This window comes from Pleurodeles waltl, chromosome 2_1 (assembly GCF_031143425.1).
Source record: "Pleurodeles waltl isolate 20211129_DDA chromosome 2_1, aPleWal1.hap1.20221129, whole genome shotgun sequence".
In the NCBI taxonomy this organism is placed as follows: domain Eukaryota; kingdom Metazoa; phylum Chordata; class Amphibia; order Caudata; family Salamandridae; genus Pleurodeles; species Pleurodeles waltl.
The window spans coordinates 757,580,938-757,603,827 of record NC_090438.1 but is presented as its reverse complement, the minus strand read 5'-3'; the positions used below and the strand labels follow the sequence as shown (position 1 = coordinate 757,603,827).

Genomic DNA, 22,890 nt, shown 5'->3' with positions numbered 1-22,890 from the left:
TGGGCATTCCTGCACAAATTCCCCACATACTACTGCCTGGACAATCAGCTCAATTGTGACAGGCCCTACACCTGATCGGTCCTGCAGGACTCTCTAATTTAATTAGCTTCATAGTCCTACCTCTGGGGACATACTGCTTGGGTATCTGTTCTAAGGTAACAAATCTGCGGCTAGAAGTCTCTGTCAGATGAACAAGTTACTTACCTTCGGTATCCCCTTATCTGGTAGAGGCTCTTCCTAGCCACAGAAGATTCCTTGCTGATCCTTCCCGCTTTGCAAACCAATTGCACTGTTAGGGACCCCCTTTCCAGGGCCTTAGCTTGTCACACCAGTGGTCAGTGCTCATCGTAGCTCCACGTTTCTGGTGTGGAAAGTCATAAAAGTAACTGATGTCAGTTTTCCGAGGTGGTGTCTACATAGGTACAGCATAATCACTTTCGGTACCGATGACGCAGAGCCGAATGACACCACCTACAGGCGTTCAGGGGATACTGCTTGGAAATCTCCCAGATCTAGTCTGATGCCTGGGGATATTCTAAGGGAAGGAATCTGCGGCTAGATAGTCACTACCAGATAAGGCATTACCAAAGGTAAGTAACTTGTTCTTCCGGGCCAGTGGTGTATGATGGTCAGTTTTGATACTGCTGACAAGGTAGTGCTTACTTTGAACACTACACTTGTCCTACATTGTCACTCTTGAATGCATTCCCAGGTACATACAGGCTAATCTCATGGATATGCCTTCTGAAGCCAAACCACTTGTTAACAATAACAGACTTGTTTCTGAGCATGTTATGTAAAGCAGTGCTATATCACAGTCTTTGGGGCTAGTCTGACTAGTGCTTCTGTTTTTTTACCAGTACTAAGAATTTAAGGGCAATACAAACATCTAATGTACGAGACCAAGAGAGCCATAAGTGCCTTTCGCCCACCTCAGTAGTACTTTTGATGTGCCAAGGGAGAGGAGGCTTGAGAGAAAAACATCAGCAGAAGGAACCATCCTCCACTTCTTCCACCTTCACATTAAGAGCAATACTCGCAGTTGTTGATCAAAATGATTCGTGATTTTCAACTAAATGGGTGGATTGTGGTGTTTCCAGGCTCAATGGAAGAGCATAACCTCACACCGGTCAGTCGCGCTGATTGTCCAAAGGGGTTATGCCTTTTGGTTTACTCCAAAAACTATTTCATTTCACTATTTAACCCATCCTCCCTCTCTCCTCCCACACACACAAGAAGCGTCATTGAGGAAATTCAATCACTTTTGGCATAGAGAGCTTTAGAGAGTGTCCTTCATCCCGGTATGCGGTTTACAATACATCCTTGTTCCCGGAAAGACTGGTAGTTTGAGGCCAAATTGAGACCTCCAGTACCTCAACCAATTATTGAAAAAAATAAAATTCAAAATGGTCGCTCTGGTTTAGGTCTTGTGGTTTTTGCACCAGTAGTGTTTGATGGTCTCCTTTGACCTGCAGGATGTGATATTTGTCATCTTGATGCTGTAGAATTCATGTGTGCTGACAATTGTTTCAAAGCAATTTAAATTTGTATTTTACCTTTGTGATTGGACGGTGGCTGTAGTGTTGACTCGCATATTCAGAGCTCAGATTCACAATATCCCTTACAATGACCGCCTGCTTTTCAAGTTACACTTCTGAGAAGTAGAATTGGGACTGATCCTTCTATGCAGATCAAAGGTTTTAGAGCTATGGTCTCCGCAAATGGTGGTCACTTGTTTTGGTATCTGAATGTCAAAATCAGTATTGTGAATTTTCTTAGGGATTACACTCATGTATGACTCTTACCAGACTGGAACTACTGAGCAGACTATTCTCCTTGAAATAGTTTATTATTGAATTTGTGTTGGAAAAGTATATTAAGCCAACACAAAAAAGATTTTGGGCCTCATTACAATCTTGGCGGATGGGACTTTCCGTCACAAACTCAACGGATATCCCGCCGGCCCTATTACAAGTTCCATAGGATATAACGGAACTTGCAAAAGGGCGGATGGGATATCAGTCACGTTTGCAACTGAGTATCCCATCTGCCAAGATTGTAATCAGGCCTTTTGTTTTTAACTTTAACCTTTCTGGAAGCATCATACATTTTACTTTCTGTTTTGATTCTATGTATTGATAAATGCAATTGCTGTATGAATTCTAAACCTATTTAAAAGTTTTTTATCTGGATCTGCCATTTTGTTATGATTCTATCAACTACTTTGCTAAGTGATTGTATTTCTCTCTGGGTTCATTTTTAATGGTGCTGGACTGAATGCATTTTCCTGCCGTGTTTGAAGATATTGTATTTTGAGAAGTGTAATTTATTGCAGTTGTATCTTATTCTGTGATTTCTGTGTTTATCTGAAATGTATCAAATACATTTGAAATTCAGTATAGAGTTATCATCCTCTACATCAATCCTGCTTTTTGAGCACACCTTGGTCTGGGGTTCTGCCTCAGTCTTCAGGAATACCCCTTATATCATGTAGGAGGCTGGCCCTGTGTGTGGTGGACACCTATGATCTTACACCTTATACTGGGTCCAGGCAACCCTTATTAGATAGTGTTACAATGTCTAGGTAGCCAGGGCTCTCTAGTGGTAGCTGTGGTGAGCAGCCAAGACTTATCTAGGAGGAGTGTGAAGCACTTCCAATACCACAACAGTTACACAGTAACTTATCACACATGAAAGGAACCACACAGTGTTGCAAAAATAAATGTACTTTATTACAAGAACACCAAACTAGATTGCTATAGGCAAACCCCATTCTGGAGGTAATTACATACAAAATATACACAAGTAAGTATTATGAAATAACCTAAAATAGCAAGGGCCTGATAGGGGGAGGGCAAACTATAAATTAAAATAGTGGAATGCGAGAATGGATCCTCCCACCAGAGATTATGGAGTTATTACCCTAGGGCTGGGAAAGAGGGGAACCTCTAGAAGTAATTACCTAGACGATCAGAAGAGAGTTCAGAACATTTCATATCCACCTCCTGTTGAGGGCATTGCTGAGGAATCATTAAAAGATAAGGATCCATTGGAAAGAAGTATCCATCAGAAACAAATTATTTTAGTAACATTCTTTATGGTGGTCCTCATTGACCACCTTTCTTCCCCTTTTTTAGTGAGTGTTTTTTATGACTTTTTTATAAAAGGATAAAGCAGACCAAAATAAAGTTGTGTGATACTCCCTTCTCTACATGTATTCTATATTGTTTCCTCCTTAGCTCTCTGGAGCACTAAAAAAGGGTTGAAACTAATTAAATGTGGTTGCTTTATGGATCCATATTGGCATATCACGAGAAGATGAGCAGATTTGTGATAGAAGCTGCAGTGCTGTCACTCACTGCCACAGGGGAGCAGTTATACACGTGCCCTTACAACTGCCTGATTTCCATATCAAAAAGCCGCATTAGACGCAAAGAACCCTGCACCTGCAAAGCTGAACATACAGACTTACTGTCGCACAAGCAGCCTTGATAGGGTTCATTGGTTGCACTGCAGATCGCTTCCTGGCCCCCCCATGGAAGAGTTGTTAATGACAGTGAGACTGATATGGATCCAGCCCACGGGCTGCCAAGAGTCTTACACTTTTCTTCGGTGGAAGCAGGCCTTCGGGATTGATGGGTGGCATTGAGTGCATTGGCCCAAATGCCAGTACTGGACATGTTCGCCATCTTCCCTGAAGCTTTACAGGAAACTACTCATAATACGAAGTGTGGAGAATCCTATTGAAGGGACAAAGTTCCCCACCTGCATTCCACCCCACTACAGTGCTGAAGCCCAAACTCACCAGGGTCGAGTTTGAGGAGAAAAGAGATGGAGTCCTATGGGACATTCTCTATAGTAAGCAGAAACAGAACATAAAGGAGGGGCTACCAGGAGAACCCTGATATAATCATCCTCCTCCTCCTGTAAGTTCATGGGATGCACAGGTACTGCCAGGACATTTGCTTATAACTGTCTAATTTCTTCTTCCGGCAAGTGAGGGTACTTGTGGCCAAGGATGATTCTGGAAAGTGGAAGAAACTGATGTTGCGTTTTGACTTTCAGGAAGCGTGCTAATAACTCCCCTATGAGAACTCTCATCTAATCGCTAAAAACCGAGGTGGATGGATGGCAAAGAAAGCATTACCTGAACTGTATCTCCCAAGAAAAGTGGAAAAGACTACAAAGAGAACTCCATACCAATGTTCCTAGCTCACTGAATTAATGATCTATGATAATACGAATATTCTTTTGTGCCAGTAAAGGCATGAGGATACACAATGTCCTTGGATCCTCCTGCATTATCCCGGCCAGTGTTCCACAGCATCCGTTGCTTGTGATGTTTTGTTGGAGTCACATCTGTTGTCTGAACAGGAGTTCAAAGATTAGGGCTTTGAAGGTTAATAGAGTATCCACCAGAAGAAACATTACTGAAAGTGATTTATTTTCTTGACTAGAAACTTAGCAGTTAGGGCACTTTGGTTGTACCTTTCAGTCCATCCACTTTCTACTTGGTGTTTCACTTGTAGTGTTGATCTAATTTCTTCTATTTCACATTTGCTGTATTTTTTAAAATGATAAGAAAGATGAAAATGGAATATGTTAGTACAAATAATACGACTAATAGTGGACACAAAAGTCATCAATCGGGGAAAATCTCAGGTACAGTCATCTTGCTGTGTTGCTTCTACTCCATGCTGTTAATTGCCTTATGAAATAAATAAATATATCGAAGTTGTGTTTCCTGCTCTATTGTTTTATTTTCTGATGCTTCCATTTAGATTTTTTGCTTTCTTAATAATGTGTGGTAAAACAATTTGTTTGTAGGAACAAAGGCTTTTAATTGTTCTCAGTAACTGTCGACATCTGGAACGACACACTTTCCTGAACATAGCTGAACATTTTGAAAAGCACAGCTTCCCAGCAGTAGAGAAGATAACACAGGCATGTATTAGAATTTTTCAGCACTGTTTCTGTTTAATTGTTGTCTAAGAATTTCAACAAGTGAGACTATTGCTTGTGGGACATCCAATGCTTTCTGTGTTTTTAGTAAAGCATATCATTCTGCTCATAAAATGTGGCCCTTATTTTAAGAAAATAAAAATGTACATGTGAACAAGAGCTACTTTAGTTATGGTAACCTAGTGTCCTCATAATGCCCTCTTTACTTTTACAGTGCACAAGACCTTCATGATGTCATCTTAGTTTCCACTTTAAGAGTGGTCAGCTCAGTTATTTTAGCAGTGATTATCAAAGGAAACAGGAAATAATTTCCCTAACCCACCTGCACAGACCAGACCCCCCAGCTCTATCAATTTCTCCGGTACATATACTCGTTTTAAAACCATTGCAATGCTCGTTCTAAGGCTAGTCTGGTGGGGATATTGAACCTGCGAACATGAAGCCATTTCAGATCTACCTACTCTCCTAAGTCATTGTTTAGACAGGCCCTTCAATTAGAGAAGTTGGTGCATGCTCTGCCTGAATTTGACAGTTTTGTGTGTTGCAGACCTGCCGCAAATAAGTACCCCGTGACACATCTTGCTGTCTGATGAGAGAGGGCTGCTACATAGAACAGACTGCAGTGCTCCTCTTTGTTATTCTGCGGTAACCTCACAGATGTTCTTTTTAGCATTGAGTCAGACTGGCTTATAGGGCAGTCAGGCAGTGCCCGATGGGCTGGTCTCAAAGATCAGTGTGTGGGGCCTTTTTTTTTCTTCAGTTTGTGGGCTTGTTTTATGTCTAGGTGGGCTAGTTGTTTCCTGTTCATTTCACGGATATTGCTACAAGCATTGCCTGCAGCAAACACAGATGCATGCAGTCTCCCATACCTTGGTAAATACCCATACAGCATGCCTCTACAAATTCAAAACCAGCCTCATTTGCAAATGTGGGCCACTTTTTCAGTTATCAGGTTCATTAATGGGGGCCACTTTTATTTTGGTGCCTATGTCTGTTTTTTGTCTCAGTCCAACCCTGCACAGAACCTGTGATCTCTTCAAGGCACAGACAGATTAGCCACTTTGAGGGTGAATTCAGAGACTTCTGCCTTGCTCAGAAGTGATCTGAACTCATCTCTCACTTCTGCTGTGTGGGCATCCCACACGAAATCTTTGAGAGAGACTTGAGTGCTAAAATGGAGGATAAGAAGGCCTGTCTCCACCCCTTTTCCCTTGCCCAGTACTAATGTGGGTGTTCATAAAGCTTCCCCTTGTTGGTGATGAGGGAAGCCCTTGGTTGTTAGGGCCTCACACTCAGTGCCCCGTACAAGCTTCCAGACTAAAAGTCTGATAAGGAACACAAAAATTGGAAATCATTCCTTCACCTACTTTCTATATAGGTGTAAAAGAACCTTTCCACATGCCAATATAAGTCCTTCTAGATTTGTAGGAAGCTAGCTATAAAGTGTACCAATGTAAGGGGACGCTGTGCAGATGGTCCATGCGACCCTTGTTGGCTGACAAGTGTTACAATAATAACCCTAAAAGCTCTTTTGTGGTAGTGTGGGCAAGCAGTTAGGCTTATCAGAGAATAGTGTTAAACACTTATTGCAAGCATAGAGCGAGTAAGCGAAACACACACTCAATAAAGAAATCCAACACCAATTTATAAAAATAACAGATTTTAAATTGAGCCAGACACCAAGATAACTTTAAACGGATAAGTACTTTTTGAGTTAGCAATTTTTAAGTAACAGTAAAATACACATACTGTATGCTGTAAGCGGTCTGTAGTGTTATCCTACTGGAAATAAACATATATTGCAAAAGGGCACTTAGCAACGACTTACAGGACCAGTGTTCGGGAGCCAAAGTGAGTATGGGGCAAGGTCCAAGGCAGCACCAGAAGGTCACTTCGGGAGGCACTGGGCTGTCTGGGTGCAGAGGTGCCTTAGAGCATCGGGTGTCCCATTCACTTTAATGTGAAGTGGTTCTGGGGAAAGAGGCTGTCAGTGGAGACTGGGTGACCAGTCCGGCTGAACCCAAAGGGGTTGGGGGTGGCTTAGGTCTTGAGGGTCTCGGGCATGCCAGGATACCGTTGGTCCACTTGAACTCGGGCTGTGGGGCTTTGAGGTGTTTGGTTGCGCTGCTGGAGATCCTGGGGGTTCTTGTTTCCTGCAGAAAGAGGCTGCAGGTGGTGACTGGAGTCTGGCCAAACCCACGGGTTAGCTCAGCTTCTGGGGGTCTCAGGACCCTGAGGGCACTGTTGTCTCCCTCAGACTTGGGCAGTGGGGCTCAGGTGCTGAGTTGCTCTGAGGTGTCCGGTCACAGTGGTCAAAGACCCCTCTGTATGTTGGTTTTGCAGAAGAGGTTCAAAACTGGACAGCTGGGCCACTCTTGATGCGTGTCTCTCTGTCCTTGAAGTACCTCGATGTGCAGGTCAATTTTCTTCATGTTGGTGTCTAGGCTGGACACAATAAGTCTTGGTTCCTGCAACTGCCCTGGTACCTAGGATATTGGTGCTCATGGAGAGGTCAGCATCTCAAAACTCACAGGGGAGATGGGGCTGACCCCCCTCGAGCCTTGGTGATCGCTTTCTGGTAGCTTGCTTCCCCAATGGACTTAATAGCAACACAGCGGACTAGATAGTACTAGTATTTACATATATTTAGTCAAAGTAAGCAACCTGAATGCAGTATAATATAAAATTTACTTTCCGTTTCAATGGGTATAGAAAGGATTTCCGTTAAACGTTTCTATGTTTGAGAATAAAAGAGGTCATGCAGCAGAGAGAGAGAACCCCTATCTCCAGTTTTTACCTTGCAGCACGAATAGGGAATATGAGAAAGGCTTTTCATTTCACATGGTTGACAGTAATAGTTTATAGTCATACATCCATCAGTTGGTGAAGAGATCTTAGAGTAAGCGATGACTGCAGCATTTAAAAATATTTGTTGGCTTATAAACATACATGAGCTCCACTGTTTAAGTTTTAAAGTTTATTTATTTCATGAATTGGAGCTTCTAAGGGGTCCACATACTTAACTGATACCTAAAATAACATAAAACAGCATAAAACATTTGTTATAAGATTCCAAGGGAAAATAAAGAAATATCAATTATACAGTCACAATAACAATACTAACAGATTATATCGCAGAGGCGACCTAAAGTTGTTCAAATGAGCTTCTTAAGTGCAAAACATCAAAATTCAAAAAGAGAAAACCATAACATGCCTCAAACAGTGTAACATGGTACCCAAAAGGAAACCTCCCATATTAAAAACGCTAGCGTACCATGATATTTTCTTCAATGAAACAGTTGTGTAGTGTGGACTTCCAGTCCGGAATAAATGGTAATCAACAAAATCCAGGACAGTCCGCTCATAGCATCATGAGGAAGCATTCCACAGCACCAAAAGATCTCATCATCATAATCCTCAAAACTGCCCTGAGTAATTCACTTTCAATCATCTTTATTATCACCAATACAAGAGGACTCAGAAGAGGTTTAAAAAGGACTGCATTTTTTTTTTTAACATCCTAAAACAAAATAATTCATTGGGAGGATTAAGTACAGCTTCCCAGGCTTCTCCAGCAGAACGAATATTAAAATACAAATAGAGGGGTTTCAGCCATTTTTTCCTGGCCATGGCTAGAGCCGGACAAACAAGTAATACATGCTTACAATTCTGTACACCCAGTTGACAAACATCACAATTATTATCAGAGCCATCCCACTTGGAGGTTAGATCTCTAAGAGGCAGTCTATCTAATCTCAACAAAATGTACAGGTGCCTTATCTTATGAGGAAGATTCCAGGCAAGATATGGGTGAGATTGTTTAAAAGTTATTGATTCAGTTAACCTGGCCAATCTCCCCTTACTGCTACAGAACTAAGTATGAACAGAAGCTTTTCGACCAAGACACAATAATTTTAAAAGTGGTGGGCGGAAACGATTAAATCAAGTCTTGATTTGTAAAGCTAGATCATAATTTTTTTTTACCTTAGCTTTTTGTTTTAGTCTACTAAAAATGTCTATATAAGCTAAGTTTCTTAGAGTTAATGTCTTACTATGGGCTAAACTATAAGCTCTCCTGACCACAGCCACTAGACCCTGTACAAAAACATTCTTAATACCAAATTCAAGCCTTAAGGCTGCCACTGGGGCCGAGTTATTACAGAAGACTAGGTGTCTTATTATCCACCCTTCTGTCCTATCCAGAAAATTCCATTTAGAGATCTCTGTACCCTCTAAAGCATACAAGAGAGTGGCTGAGATCTTTATTTGATAAGCTGTTAATAAATTATGGAAATGGTGGAGGCCAACTGCTGTAAAAAAGGCAACTAAACCTTCTGCTTGAGATAGAGCCTTAAAGGCATTATTATGCATGTGGTCTTGGTCACTGAGTGAAGAAGAGAACATTTTCCCCAAGAAGCAATGGGATTTCACCCACTCTAACTTGTGTTGGCCCAGGAACCAGGAGAAGTTAGTTGTCTTACCCAGGTTTTTCCCAAAGAAACATATTACTTGGGATTTTGATTGACTGATCTGCAGAAAGTGCTGTGTGGAATAAAGGTTTAACGCTGCCAGACACTGATTTAAGCCTTTCGGAGTAAGGTCAATCACAACTATTTTGTCTGCATATAGAAGACAAGACAGTGGATGTCCTCCAGTTTTGGGTGCAAAACCATCTGCATTCTGCAGGGAACTGGGCAGATCATAAATATATAAGGAAAATAACAATGGTGCCAACAAGCAGCCTTGCGGCAAACCATTTTTTGTAGGAAATATAGCTGACAAGCCCTGTTCTCCTCCTAGCAGAATTTTCCACCAGGTAGAGGAGTGCAAAGCTATAACCAAACGTAGCAGGTTTGGGGCGACACCTAGCTCATATAGTTTTTTCCACAGTATTTTCCTATCCACTCTATCAAAGGCCGTAGAGAAATCTACGAATGCAGCATATTCCACCCCTGATCTAAACATACTTTTCATTTATAGTACGCATAAATAAGACAGGGTGAAGACTTTTTGCCCAGAGCAGAGGTTCTAGTTTAATTAAGGCCATCAAGACCTCATCAGGGCCCATTGCTCCTGAATTCCTCATTGACCTAATAAATCCGTCAGTCTCGGTCACGGAGGGCGGACACCCCCAGCAATTCACTTCAGATCTGTTATTTTTACTCCAATCCATTCCCCATGGTTTTTCACCCCATTTTCTGCATAGAGGTCAAATATATAGTTCTTACAATCATCCTCGGCTTTTGGGGGAGCGCTGGACGATTTAGCCTTCAGCAACCTTTGGAAATAATTGCCCAGAATTTATGGGAATTTTTTGTCGCCACTGCTTCCCTCACTGCTATCCACATCTGCTCCACCTCTTCCCACCTTATACCTAACTTCACACGCGCTCTTCTTCCCGTTCATTCTGTCTCCTTACCAATTTATTAATTTCTCTATTTAGCAGTAACATGGATTGCCTTACTTTCTTTTGTGGAGGCTTAGAGCGTTGATATGTGACGCTTTGGGTTATGTAATTCTGAAATAATTTAGCGGATCCACATTCCATTCATCTACATCTCTCAATAAGCATTCAAGTGCTTTGTTTACAGAAGACATTTTTGCGGGAATCCACGAAAGTCTACCTGTTTTCCCACATAAACTAATAACCTTGCCCAAAGGATTCCATGAATCTATGGGGGAGAACTGCATTTTTAACAAAAGAATCAACATTTTATGATCTCTAAAAGATGTATCTTTAACTCGTATATCCTCCACTGATTGTGCAATATTGTTAGAGGCTAACATGTAATCAGTAATGGAACTGCTCTATGGGGATTTATGTGTATAAGCTGTAGGATAGTCAGAACGAAAACGCCCAAGTAGGATAAGGCAACATAAGGTCCTCAAACCTTTCAAAAGGGTGTAGCCCCTTTTATCCCTCCTAATTCTAGGGGGAAATAAGATCGGCGGAATATTTAAGGCGGTTTCCCTCTCTGAGTCCCTAAAAATCGAAAGGGATAAATTGGAAATTTTACAATTTAAATCTCCCATTATCAATAACTCATCTACACTTTGTGGATTAGAGCAGGTTACAGAAATTTGATTAAACATGTACAATAAATCTTTATCAAATTCCTTATCTGAAAGAATATAGACGTTAACTATTAGCAGGGAAGATTTTCTGCCATTCTCCAAAATTGGATGCACTCTCACTATCTGAAAATAATTTGAGGAGACTGGCAGACTAACATATTCCCATTTATATTTGTTTCTGAATAGCATAGCAATACCCCCTTTTGCATGCCCTTTCTTTGAGGGCTGTGCTTTTGTACTTAGGACCCGGATACCCAGGACAGGTGAAATCTGCTACGGTCCAGGTCTCCTGAATGCAAATTACATCTGCCTGTAGAGAACAAATAAAATCAAATTTTTCAGAATTGTTCCCTAATCCTGCAGCATTCCAGAAGACCATGGAGAAACTCTGATTAGTAACAGGGTTGTGAGGATGTTCCCTTTGCCCGAGTGCGATTGTGAGTATTATTTAAAGGCCCCGTCAACCAACTCCAATTTTCCTTTATGGGATCGGTAAAATGTGAGTGGACATCCTCCATGATCTTCACTACTCTTTCACCATGGGCAACAGAAACGTTTACGTTTTCCAAGGGGAAAGCATTATAAGTGGGGCTTTGATGCAAGTTGGTACCATTCGCACATAGGGCAAAGTGGGGCTGTTATCCATTTACGGGGAACTTCCTTACCCCAAATTGGAACCACATCTATACCTCTACACTGTAACTGCTCACAATTAACTAAAATCAAATTTAAAACAGTTTGAGAAAAGAACCAGACTTTTGTCTTTATCGCTCGTATACTATGCTCGAGCTAAACCAGAGAAATATCACAACTGTCAAACTTTAGCTCATCAATATCTGTGAGGCTAGAAATTAAAATAGAACGATTTAAGATTAAATTTAAATCAAATAAGGCAGAAAACTCTAAACATTCAATAGTCTCTATTTTGCCTTGAGAGACTTCCTCCATGCTAAATTCTTCCTGACCTTTATACAGATCTGAAGTAAAGTTTGCTACCACTTCATTGGCATTTACATTACAGATAGATATATCACGTGAATTTAAGGCAGATATCAGACTCCTAGAGTCAGGGGAGGGAGTCTGTTGCACCTCCGGTGGTGGAGTAGAGTCCTGTTCTCCCCGTGAGATAAGAGGGCCAGCCGATCTCACCACCTTGGGTCTTTACATCCTCTGTGCCAATTCATGTTCTTCTTGCTGGGAGGAGGTCCCATTAGGGCTCTTGACCTCAAACTTAACCCTTTGTGGGTTCTTTTTAGAGATTCTCCTTTTTCTCCATTTTTCCCCTTTGTTCATTTTTTCCAGAAATCTTCTCTTTTATAGATTTTACAGCCAAGATCCCCTCATGCTCCCCCGTCGATGAATCAGGGTATACTTTAGGCAGGAAAATGGGATAAGGGGCCACTGGAAGGTTTAAGTCATATTTTGGTGTAGCAGGTTCAAGATCAATAAGGGCCACATTGTTCGTAGGGGAAAGGCTAAAAAAAAGCTTTTCCAGAAAATAGATAACACTCTCTTGCATAGAAGGATCCTGTGCATTTGTAAAATTCCCAATGGACGTGTGGCTTTCCAACCTGCGTACCCTGATCAGAAAAGGACAGCAGGGAAGGTGGAATCACGGGCATACAGGGGACTGGTGAGCACAAAAACGATTGTGAGTCTTGGTACCATGACTTTAGGGGAGCTACCTTGGTAACCCTACCGGATTTCCCATCATGTCCTGGTTTGAGTTCCTTTTGATCTAACAAGATTTTCAGTATAGATAATAATAAGTCTTGAGTATGATCAAAATTAGTAATTGATTTTTTTTTTAGAAGAACCAGGATCGAGGACAAAATTCTTTCAAGACATTTAAAAGACTCGGAGAATATTAAGTTTTGCTCTGGGGGGGCCACTCTGTGGCTTCAGAGAGCCCATAAGATCTGGTGTCAAGGAGGATATTTTTCGGGAAAGGGAATGGTCAGAAGACGTACTACTAAACAGCCTTAAGCCTGGTGTGGTAAGTCCGAGGTTACTATCCAGATGAGTCGTTTGGTGACTGTCTGAAGAGATTTTCGTTCCATATACACAATTCAAGTCAATATCAAGAAGAGTTAAGTCCTCTGCTCCCACTCTAGTTCCCACCACACTCTCCACATTTGCTTTAGAAGGCATTTGATTTTCCGAGGGAAGCATTTGGGTCTCCAGCCTCCTGCCCCCTATCAATAGCACAGCGAGCTGCTAAATCAGTGAGGTCGTTAGGAGCTAATTCTTCAAGTGACTCCTTTTGTACAAAGGCAAAATGGAATTTATACTTTTTATATTCAGGTGATAAATGCCCTTGTTACTTAAAGGGTTTGACTTAGTCTTTTTACATGCACGACTAAGAAAGGTCCTGCTCCTTAAGAAATGTTTAGCTGTCATCCTTATCCTTATCTGCACCCAGAGCTTCCCTCTAGACACCTGACAAGCGCAGCGTTTTTCACCTCTGACTGCTCCTGCTACTGAACTACTGGATACCACAGCTGTATCACTTGTACAGGCAGATGCAGAGGCAATCACGGGATCCGGTACTGGGGCCTGAGAGCTGAGGGTGGGATTGAAAGCTTAAAGCTATGCAAGTTCTGACAGTGGTAACCAAAGGTGCCGCCATGTACACTCCCAGGACTTTACCGCTCTTTTCTGTGCGTTTTCTTTGGCCCCTCAGCAGAAGTTTTTCAGCTAATTTACCTGGATTTAGGCTACGTCTTTGCCCAAGAGGCACTGCAGGGGACTTTATTGTTCACCAAACACAAGTACGCTTCTGCCCCATACGTCTTCGCGCCTCTACTCACTGGGCGCCAGGCTGCTAGGCTGGGGGCCGAATCGAGCTGCTCCTGGTCGGCCAGAGGAAGAGCCTCAGAATAGAAGGTCGAGGGTGAGCAGAACTGCACGGCTGGCTCCTCACTGCTCCGCCGCCTCGTCTGGCATCGCTCAATGGCGTCTCCCGGCGGTGCGCATCTCCTGGTGGTGCGCGCCTCCTTCACAGCCTCCGACCACCATCCGGCAATGACAGGGGGGGAAAAAGGCCTCCGACTAAAAGGTCGAGGGTGGGTGGGCACAGCCGGCTCCGCACCCTCGCCTCGCGTCTGTCAATGGCACGCATCTCCTTCACAGTGCCTCCAATCGCCACTCACCACCTGGTACTGCCGGTACTGATTAAATAAAGGTATGTTTTGTTTCTTTATGGTTCAATGGTTAGCCAACTGAGTTAATTTTTCCTACTTAATAGTTCATAGCATTTCTGTGTAAGAAAAAAAAATTAGTCATTCAAGTCTTGCAGTCTTAGACATTTTATAAGTGTGACTCACTATAAATTTGCAACCCTCATCTCTGAACACTGGAAATAATCCGAACACCACATTTTCTGGATTTCTCCCAGATCACATTTGATATAGTGATTACAGTCTTTTTGTGGAAGTGGTTCTGAGGTGTTCACACACCTTTCCCTTGTCCCCCTTCAGTGGCTCATATTTTTGGCACTTTTCTGGCTCTGTCATGGCGTCAGGCCCCAATGATCCTATTCAGTTATTGTAGACAGATCCATCCTCCGCACCTCCTAAGGTCCTGAAACTTACTTTGAGTTCTGCACGGATTTCATTGCTGACTTCCATTCTGGCCCCAAAACCTGCACCAGTCCAGATGTCTCTGGTGCCAGAGGTCGAGGCCCTTACTGACTCATGTGACCGACCCTGTGCCAAAACCATCTCACCCCTGTCTGAGGTTGTGCTTTGACTCCACTCCTGCGCAACTAGTACCCGTTCGATCTGATGCAGGCAAAACACTCCATCTACAATAAAGCTGTCCTCAGAGGCTCCATTACCTTTTTTGTTCAGAATCTGAACAGATTGTACTGCTACCTCAACATGGCGATGAATATGTTGGGGATGACATTACCCCCATGTTACAATGACATGTATATATATATATGAACTTGCAGGAGGCCGGTACGATTGATACTTCCTTGATAGTGTATTGATTTTGGCCCTTGGACCATTGACAGGGGTGGGTTCTTTATTTGGTGCAGTGATTAGATGTGGAGCTGAAGTCTTTGACCCGCAACTGGCTTCGTTTGAAGTCAAGCCAATGTGTGGCACCCTGGGCCAGCCTCATTGGAGCCCTTGCTTCCATTTAAATAGACCCTGCCTGACAGACACCCTAATGGGTACTTGGGTGAAAACTTGTTCTTGCCCACCAGTGAACAGGAGGGGTGACCAAGTACCACAGACCAGTGTCAGCAACCACGACATTCTGATGCAGTACCTGATTCCTGAGAGTTTGGTGGTCCAAGCTTCACACAACAAAGCCAACCCCAATGCACTCCCCATGACCCCTTTGAACATGGCGTTGAGAAGGATTGAGGGATGAGGCATTCAGGAAGCATGAGTTTTCTTCCACCAGTGTGGCTTTGAAGTCCGTTAATGCCGTATTAGACAAATGCACTGTGGGACATGGCCAGTGATCTCTTGCCAGCGGTCCCAAAGGAGATTCGGGAATCTTTAGCTCATCCATTTAGGAGAGCCAGCATGCAGCCAAATATTAAATTTAGAACTGGCCTTGATACTGCTGATTGCATGTGACGAGCTGTGGACACTGTTGTGGTGCACCGTTGCCATGTGTAGATGCAGTCCACTGGTTGTTCTGGAGATGTGCACACATGGCTTATGGATAGGCATTTTGATGGGTCCTCCATATTTGGCAAAAGCTGATTCTTCCATCGAACAGAGCCATGGCATGTTCTTTGGACCTTTCCAGCCCTGCTCGACAACTTCTTAATTAGTTTCGACCATTCCAAGACTACTCCAGGGGGTTGGTGTATAGACAAGCCCCTCCCCTGCGTCAAGTCACCCCAGTCATTTCATAGCTAGGGATAAAGCAGGCATTGTGCCTCTCATAAGGGGCACTGCTCCTCCCAGTCTCCTGTCTTTTCAGCATGAGCTCCAAACCACTTTGGTTTGCACTTAGCTGCACATACCCACCCTGTGAGAGGCAGTATCAGACATTTTCTCCCAGGGTGGCAGTTGATCACATCTGACGGGTCCTCCAAATCATTCAATGGAGTTATGCCTTTCTGTTTCACAAATGGCAGTTGCATTCCAACAATGGGAAAGCACAGGCTGGATCTTTTTGAAACATTCAAGAGCATGCAGTTATAAAACTTTTGCACGTTAGTGTTGTGAGACACATTCAGGCGAGAGTGTAGCATTAGATTCCTTTGTTTTTCCACCCCTGCGTCTCCTGCCCCAAGTTCTTAAGAAGATCTGGAATGAGCAGGTCCAAGTCATCCTAGTGGCTCTGGATTCAGTCTGGAGAATGTCACATCCATAAGTTCTCGCATGAGCATTTGTCTCCTGATCAGGTTACCACTTTGGGAGGATAATCTGTTGCTGCAGCAAGGCATGGTTCTGCACCCAACTCTGTGCAGTCTACATCTCCATTCATGGAGATTCATCAGTGGCAATTGACTGTGTTTATCTACCTCTTGGATGTCATCCTTGTGAGAAGGCGTCCCTCTACAAAAATGTTAAGCAAAGTGCTGGTATAGATCTGTGGCCTGTAGTGAAGTCTCCAGGACAGCCCCCTCTACAAGCCAAACCGTTGGATGTTTTATTGTTTATTTTGTCTTTGGCCCAGCAAGACCTTGCAGTGGGCACTGTTAAATGTTATTTGTATGCCTTTTCAGCCTTTGATTGCGTTTGTGGGACCAACTGTCATTGTTGAAATTACATATTGTGATGTGATTTATTAAAGATTTGACACACATGTTCCCTTTCTAATCTGTTTGTGATGCCACAGTGGGATCTTAATTTGTTTTTGATGTCCCTCATGTGCACTCCTTAAAGCCAATGCACAGCTGTTCGTTGCATCTTCTGACTCTCAAACGTCTTCTTCAATGCTATTATTCAGCTTGTCACGTAGGTAAGCTCCAGGCTGCCTCAGTACAATCAGCCTATTCTACCCTTTTCCCCAAGACAAAATGGGGGTGAAAGCAGAGTTGCCCCTTTGCCAAACGTTGTACCTCTGTATAATGTTGGGCAATCCATAACCCTCCCAAAGTTCTTTGCTCTGCCTCACCCCGTCATAGAAGAGGTGAGACTCTGCAGGCAGGACCCCAAAAGAGCCTTAAGCTTTTACATTGATCACACCAAGGACCATCAGGTGGAAGATCAGATTTGCTCTGGTGTGTGTTTCATGCAAAGTGCATGTACTTGACATCTGCCAGGCTGCAAAGTGGGCATTATTGTGCACATTCACAAAGCACTACTGCCTTGACTGCCAGGCCTGACAGGAAATACATTTTGCCCATTAGGTCCTGCAGGACTTTTTGGTCTGAACCCACTCCATAGACCTTCCTTCTTTGGGAGGTACTGCTTTGATATCTATTTTAAAGTAGGAAGTTTGTGATTTGAAGTTTCCATAACAAGAACAGGTTACCTACCTTCAGTAACACCATTTCTGGTGGATACTCTGTTTAACTGCAGATGCATCACCACCTCCTCATTCTGTGGAGTGCCCTTCTTTTTTAGCATTTAAAAAGGGCCCAAATTAGATATCTGCACTAGATACCTCAAATTGTTCTGTGCATCCAAGGACACAGAAAAAGCCAAGCAAGAAACTGGCATTGGAGCACAGGAGTGGTGCTTACATGCAGCTCCACTCTGTCACTTTCTGGGCAGAACAGAAGCAACAAAGAGCCACACAGTGGCACACAGGAGGACTGTTGTAAATTATTCTGCATCCAGTCTGGCACCTGGGGATTATTCTAAAATTGAGGAATCTGCAGTTAGAGTAACCATGAGAAAGAGCCTTACCGAAAGTAAGTAATTTGTCCATCTAGAGCCAGTGGGGAAAGCTTCAGGTGGGATATTCAGTTAATTCCACCAGCAGTCCATGAAAGACCTGGGGCCCAACCATGCAAACCCCATGTAAACCTAAGACTAGCCTTAGCTGGGGATGGAAGTTGCAGGATCCTACAGACAATACCTGGTGTCCTTTACTTCTCCCCTGGCAGATGGGTACAGAACATATGAAAGACTTGCAGATGGGGTTGGGGATGAACTGAGTTAGTACTTTTACAATGTTACAGTTTAAATTCACCAAAGATTTCACAAGTATCCAAATCTACACCAATGGTTAATAAAAATAAACTAGGACCTCAGGGATAGGCAATGCAGTGAAGGATTAGGGAAAGCACAACAGATATTAAATTATGGAAGACATGGGAGGATCCTGTAAGCATCTGAGAAGAATTTTAAGATTCTACACCATTTAATACAGTCTAAGAAAATAGGTACAACAATCAGCATAAGATATACTTAAGAGGGGAGGTTCCTTTACATCAGAGATGACACCCTTCAGAGGATTATCTGAGAATCTGAACCCTAGTTTTTCTCATACTGTTACGTTTTGTAGAATTAGTCTATGTAATCAGGGAACATAAAATTCTTTAACTTTTCCTACCAGCTTAGAAGATATTCTAGCATACTGCAAGTTTCCATGCCATCAAGGGCAGTATTCACCGCTACACTTTGCATTCATTGCAAGCAATATACAGTTTGAACATAGAAATTAACTCTTGCTTAAACACCCCACAAAAAACAGAACAAAAAAATGTGCTATATCGGTAAACGAAAAATAAAATCAAGCACAGGTCTGCAGGCCAAACACTCACTAGGCCACCTCCAATACTGAATTTGCTTTTCAAGGTCAAAAACCTATACGTTTTTGTGTAATTATAGGCAACCAATCTAAAACAAAAAGAGCATAATTTCAGATTAGACTCCAGGATGCATGTAACACCTCAGATCATTGTTGTGCTGACCTATCTTAAAGTATCTTATAGTATCTACTTTTTTATTTATTTTTATTTAGGGTTTACCCTCCTAAACCTGTAAACTATGCTTTTTATTCGTAGTTTCAGGGAATACAAAAAACCCATAGGAGACTAAATACTGGGTTAGGTTGTCATAACTAGAGATGTTAATTTCACATCACCTTTAATATAAATGACTATCTTCAACATACTTCCATTTTTTGTTTGATTTGCTGAAGGGCCTAGATGTTTTTACCAGTTCTAGGTATGTTTACAGTGATACCATGCCTGACATCTGTACTGAATACGACACCAGTAGCTCTTCCTTATGCACTATCCCATCCCTCTAATATTACACACACACTTCTGAAAACTAATCCAGACAGCATAGTGACAGCATAATTCAAGACATTCGGGACCATAATGCACACACAGTAGATCTCCTTAGTCCCAAAAGGAAAAAATATGGTGCACCCTTTTTGGAGAAGGGGAGAACATGCAGGTGCCTCTCACGCCTCCCGCTAATGTGTTATGCTTTATTAGATTGGGAGTGTTAGAAGTCAGATAAAACCTCTCACACAGTCTGTCATCCACAAAAGATTTTGTTGGTTGAAGACTTAGGGCCGATTCAGATGTTGGCAGAGGGGATACTCTGTCACAAAAATGACGGCCATGCAGTCTGCCAATAGTTTAAATGAAAACACACAATAGTGTAAATTTTGCAATGATTAGTCGTTTATTATGCATAAATAGTCTACAGATTATATGTATCAGAATAATGATAATTATTCAAAAAATCCCAGCAGTCGTAGGCAAACCCTAAAATTGCCTGAAGCATATTTCATCACACCTCCCTCCACTATTAGTCTAAAACCTACCTCATTTACATACACATTCTACGGATTATATAGTTATCTAATAAGGGCCTCATGTACAAAACACTGATTGGAAGATACTGGTTTTGGCTAGTAATTTTGTGACCGTTTTGAATTTTGCACACCCATCTATGTACTAAAAAGTTGGTTCAAGAAATCACATTCCGTATGGGTGACACTCTGACCTACATCATGATTATTCATGACATAGATCACAACTTGTGACTTACTCCGTTGTATTCCTTCACAGGAATGGTGGCCTGCTGGGGTCACCGTCAAAATATATATATATATATATATATATATGTGTGTGTGTTCGGTGGCATGTGTAGCTGCAGATACACATGCTGTGCATTATCCTGCCATCTAGTGTTGGGCTCGGAGTGTTACAAGTTGTTTTTCTTCGAAGAAGTCTTTTCGAGTCAAGGGACCGAGTGACTCCTCCCTTTCGGCTCCATTGCGCATGGCCGTCAACTCCATCTTAGATTGTTTTCTTTCCGCCATCGGGTTCGGACGTGTTCCTCTTCGCTCCGTATTTCGAATCGGGAAAGTTAGCTAAAGTATCGAAAATTTGACGGTATTGTTATCGCTCGGTACAGGGTTAGTGTTAGTGTATCAGCACCGACATCAAGACCTCTTCGGCGGCCCTTCGGGGCTTCCACTCTTCAGCGAGGCCTGGTCGGCCTGACCACACCCGTCGTCCCAGACTAATGGACCGGACCCCCTTGCGCTTCTGTCCTAAGTGTCACGCAAAGTATCCTTATACAGACCAGCACCGGGTCTGTAATCTGTGTTTATCACCCGAACACAGAGAGGATACTTGCGAGGCTTGCCGAGCGTTCCGATTAAAAAAGACCGGATCGACTACAAATGTCGTCGAAACTGAAGGAACAGCTCGACGTCGGAGAGGAGGAAAGCATCTCCATCCAAGAGACAGACTCAGATGAATCCGAAGGTGAACGACCCTCGACGGTGCAATGAACCTTGAGTAAACCTGCCCCGTCCAAAACTCAGGGTCACAGCAAACCATTTAAGGCCATGGGGCCGCCACCCCCAGCAGGCCATGGCTCAACCCACCGAAAGGAAGGTGACCAAACATCAGCACCAAAAAAGGCCAAGGAATTGCCAAAGACTTCTGACTCCGGTTGAGAATCCGGCACCGAACGATCTCAACACAGAGTTCGAATCGAGCAAACCACTGAAAATCTCATCGGAACCGAAAAAGACTGTAACACACTTCGTACCGAAAAAAGCGGCCTCGGACCCGAAAAGAAGCTCTTATACAGAAGAACAAGGACTTTCCAGCCAATTCAAGGAAAGAAATCGATTCGAGCAAGAGTTTGGTATGGAAGAACCTGACCATACACAAAGGAGGTTACATATCCAAAAAGAGACTGGAAAAATACAAACTTTACCTCCACAAAAATCAAAAAGAAAACTTGCATTTCAGGAGACAGAAATGCAACCTAAGGCAAAAGTGGTTAGAGACAAATCTCCACCACCAATGTTCTCACCACAACCCTCCCCACCGCACTTACCACAACTGTCACCAGTGGGAACACCTATAATGCAGTCACCCACGCATACTGGGATGACACAGGATGATGCTGATGCATGGGACTTATATGATGCACCAGTATCGGATAACAGTCCGGATTGTTATCCAACAAAGCCATCACCACCAGAAGACAGTACTGCATATACGCAGGTACTATTCAGGGCAGCTACGTTCCACAACGTAGCAATGCACACAGAACCAGTGGAGGATGATTTCCTTTATAACACTCTGGCATCCACCCACGCTTCCTATCCGAGTCTACCGATGCTCCCGGACATGCTCAAGCACGTGCAACAAATCTTCTAGGAGCCTGTAAAGGGAAGAGCTATCACGCCTAGAGTTGAGAAAAAGTATAAACCTCCCCCAACAGATCCTGTGTTCATAACACAACAACTCACACCGGACTCAGTGGTTGTAGGGGCGGCAAGGAAAAGAGCAAACTCTCAATCGTCAGGAGACGCTCCACCACCTGACAAAGAGAGTAGAAAATTTGACTCAGTGGGCAAGCGAGTGGCAGCACAAGCAGCCAATCCATGGCGAATAGCTAATTCACAAGCCCTACTTGCACGCTATGACAGAGCACACTGGGACGAGATGCAAGACATCATACAGCACTTGCCCAAAGAACACCAAAAGCGTGCCCAGCAAGTAGTGGAAGAAGGACAGGCCATATCTAATAACCAGATAAGGTCCGCAATAGACTCGGCAGACACAGCAGTACAGACTGTCAACACGGCTGTGACCATTCGCAGACATGCATGGCTGAGAAGTTCTGGATTCAAGCCAGAGATTCAATAAACGGTGTTAAATATGCCGTTTAATCAACAACAGTTTTTTTGGCCGGAAGTGGACACAGCCATTTAGAAAATGAAAAAAGACATGGACACGGCCAAAGCCATGGACCCACAAGTCAGAGGCACCTTTAGAAAACCACAATTCAGAGGAGGTTTTCGGCAACAAACATCTGAGCCTTCCACCTCTCGAACCAGACCCACCTATCAGGGACAATACCAAAGGGGAGGGTTTTGTGGTTCCCATAAGAGGACAATTCCCAAGAGGAAGGGGAAAATTCCAAACAAAAAAACCAAGCCAGACCAAGCAGTGACTTCAGTGTCACAACACCCCAACACTTGACACCAGTGGGGGGGAGGCTAACCACATACTACCAAAACTGGTCACACATTACCGCAGACGCATGGGTCCTATCAATTATCCAACATGGTTATTGCATAGAATTCACAAGATTCCCACCAGATGTGCCACCCAAAACGCACAGACTGTCCCAACAACACTTAGACCTATTACAAATAGAGGTCCAAGCACTACTACAAAAACAAGCGATAGAGCTCGTACCCAATCATCAAAAAGGAACAGGAGTCTACTATATTTCCTGATTCCAAAAAAAGGCAAAATGTTAAGACCTATCTTACATCTCAGAACACTGAATCTCTTCATCAAATCAGGCCACTTCCACATGGTAACACTTCAAGACGTAGTTCCCTTATTAAAAAAGGAGGAATACATGACAACATTGGATCTCAAGGATGCGTATTTCCACATACCCATCCCTCCTTCTCACAGAAAATACTTAA

At 43.0% G+C, this 22,890-nt stretch overlaps 1 protein-coding gene across 4 annotated transcripts in view; it reads left to right on the top strand.

Annotated features, from left to right (window-relative positions):
* Window positions 1-22,890, top strand: part of EXOC2 (exocyst complex component 2) — a 1,213,422-nt gene that overhangs the window by 918,909 nt on the left and 271,623 nt on the right. For all 4 annotated transcript variants that reach the window (XM_069217791.1, XM_069217808.1, XM_069217816.1 and 1 more), the window contains one exon: window positions 4,828-4,944. In XM_069217791.1, coding sequence (XP_069073892.1) covers window positions 4,828-4,944 — 117 coding nt within the window. The remainder of the gene's footprint in view (window positions 1-4,827; window positions 4,945-22,890) is intronic.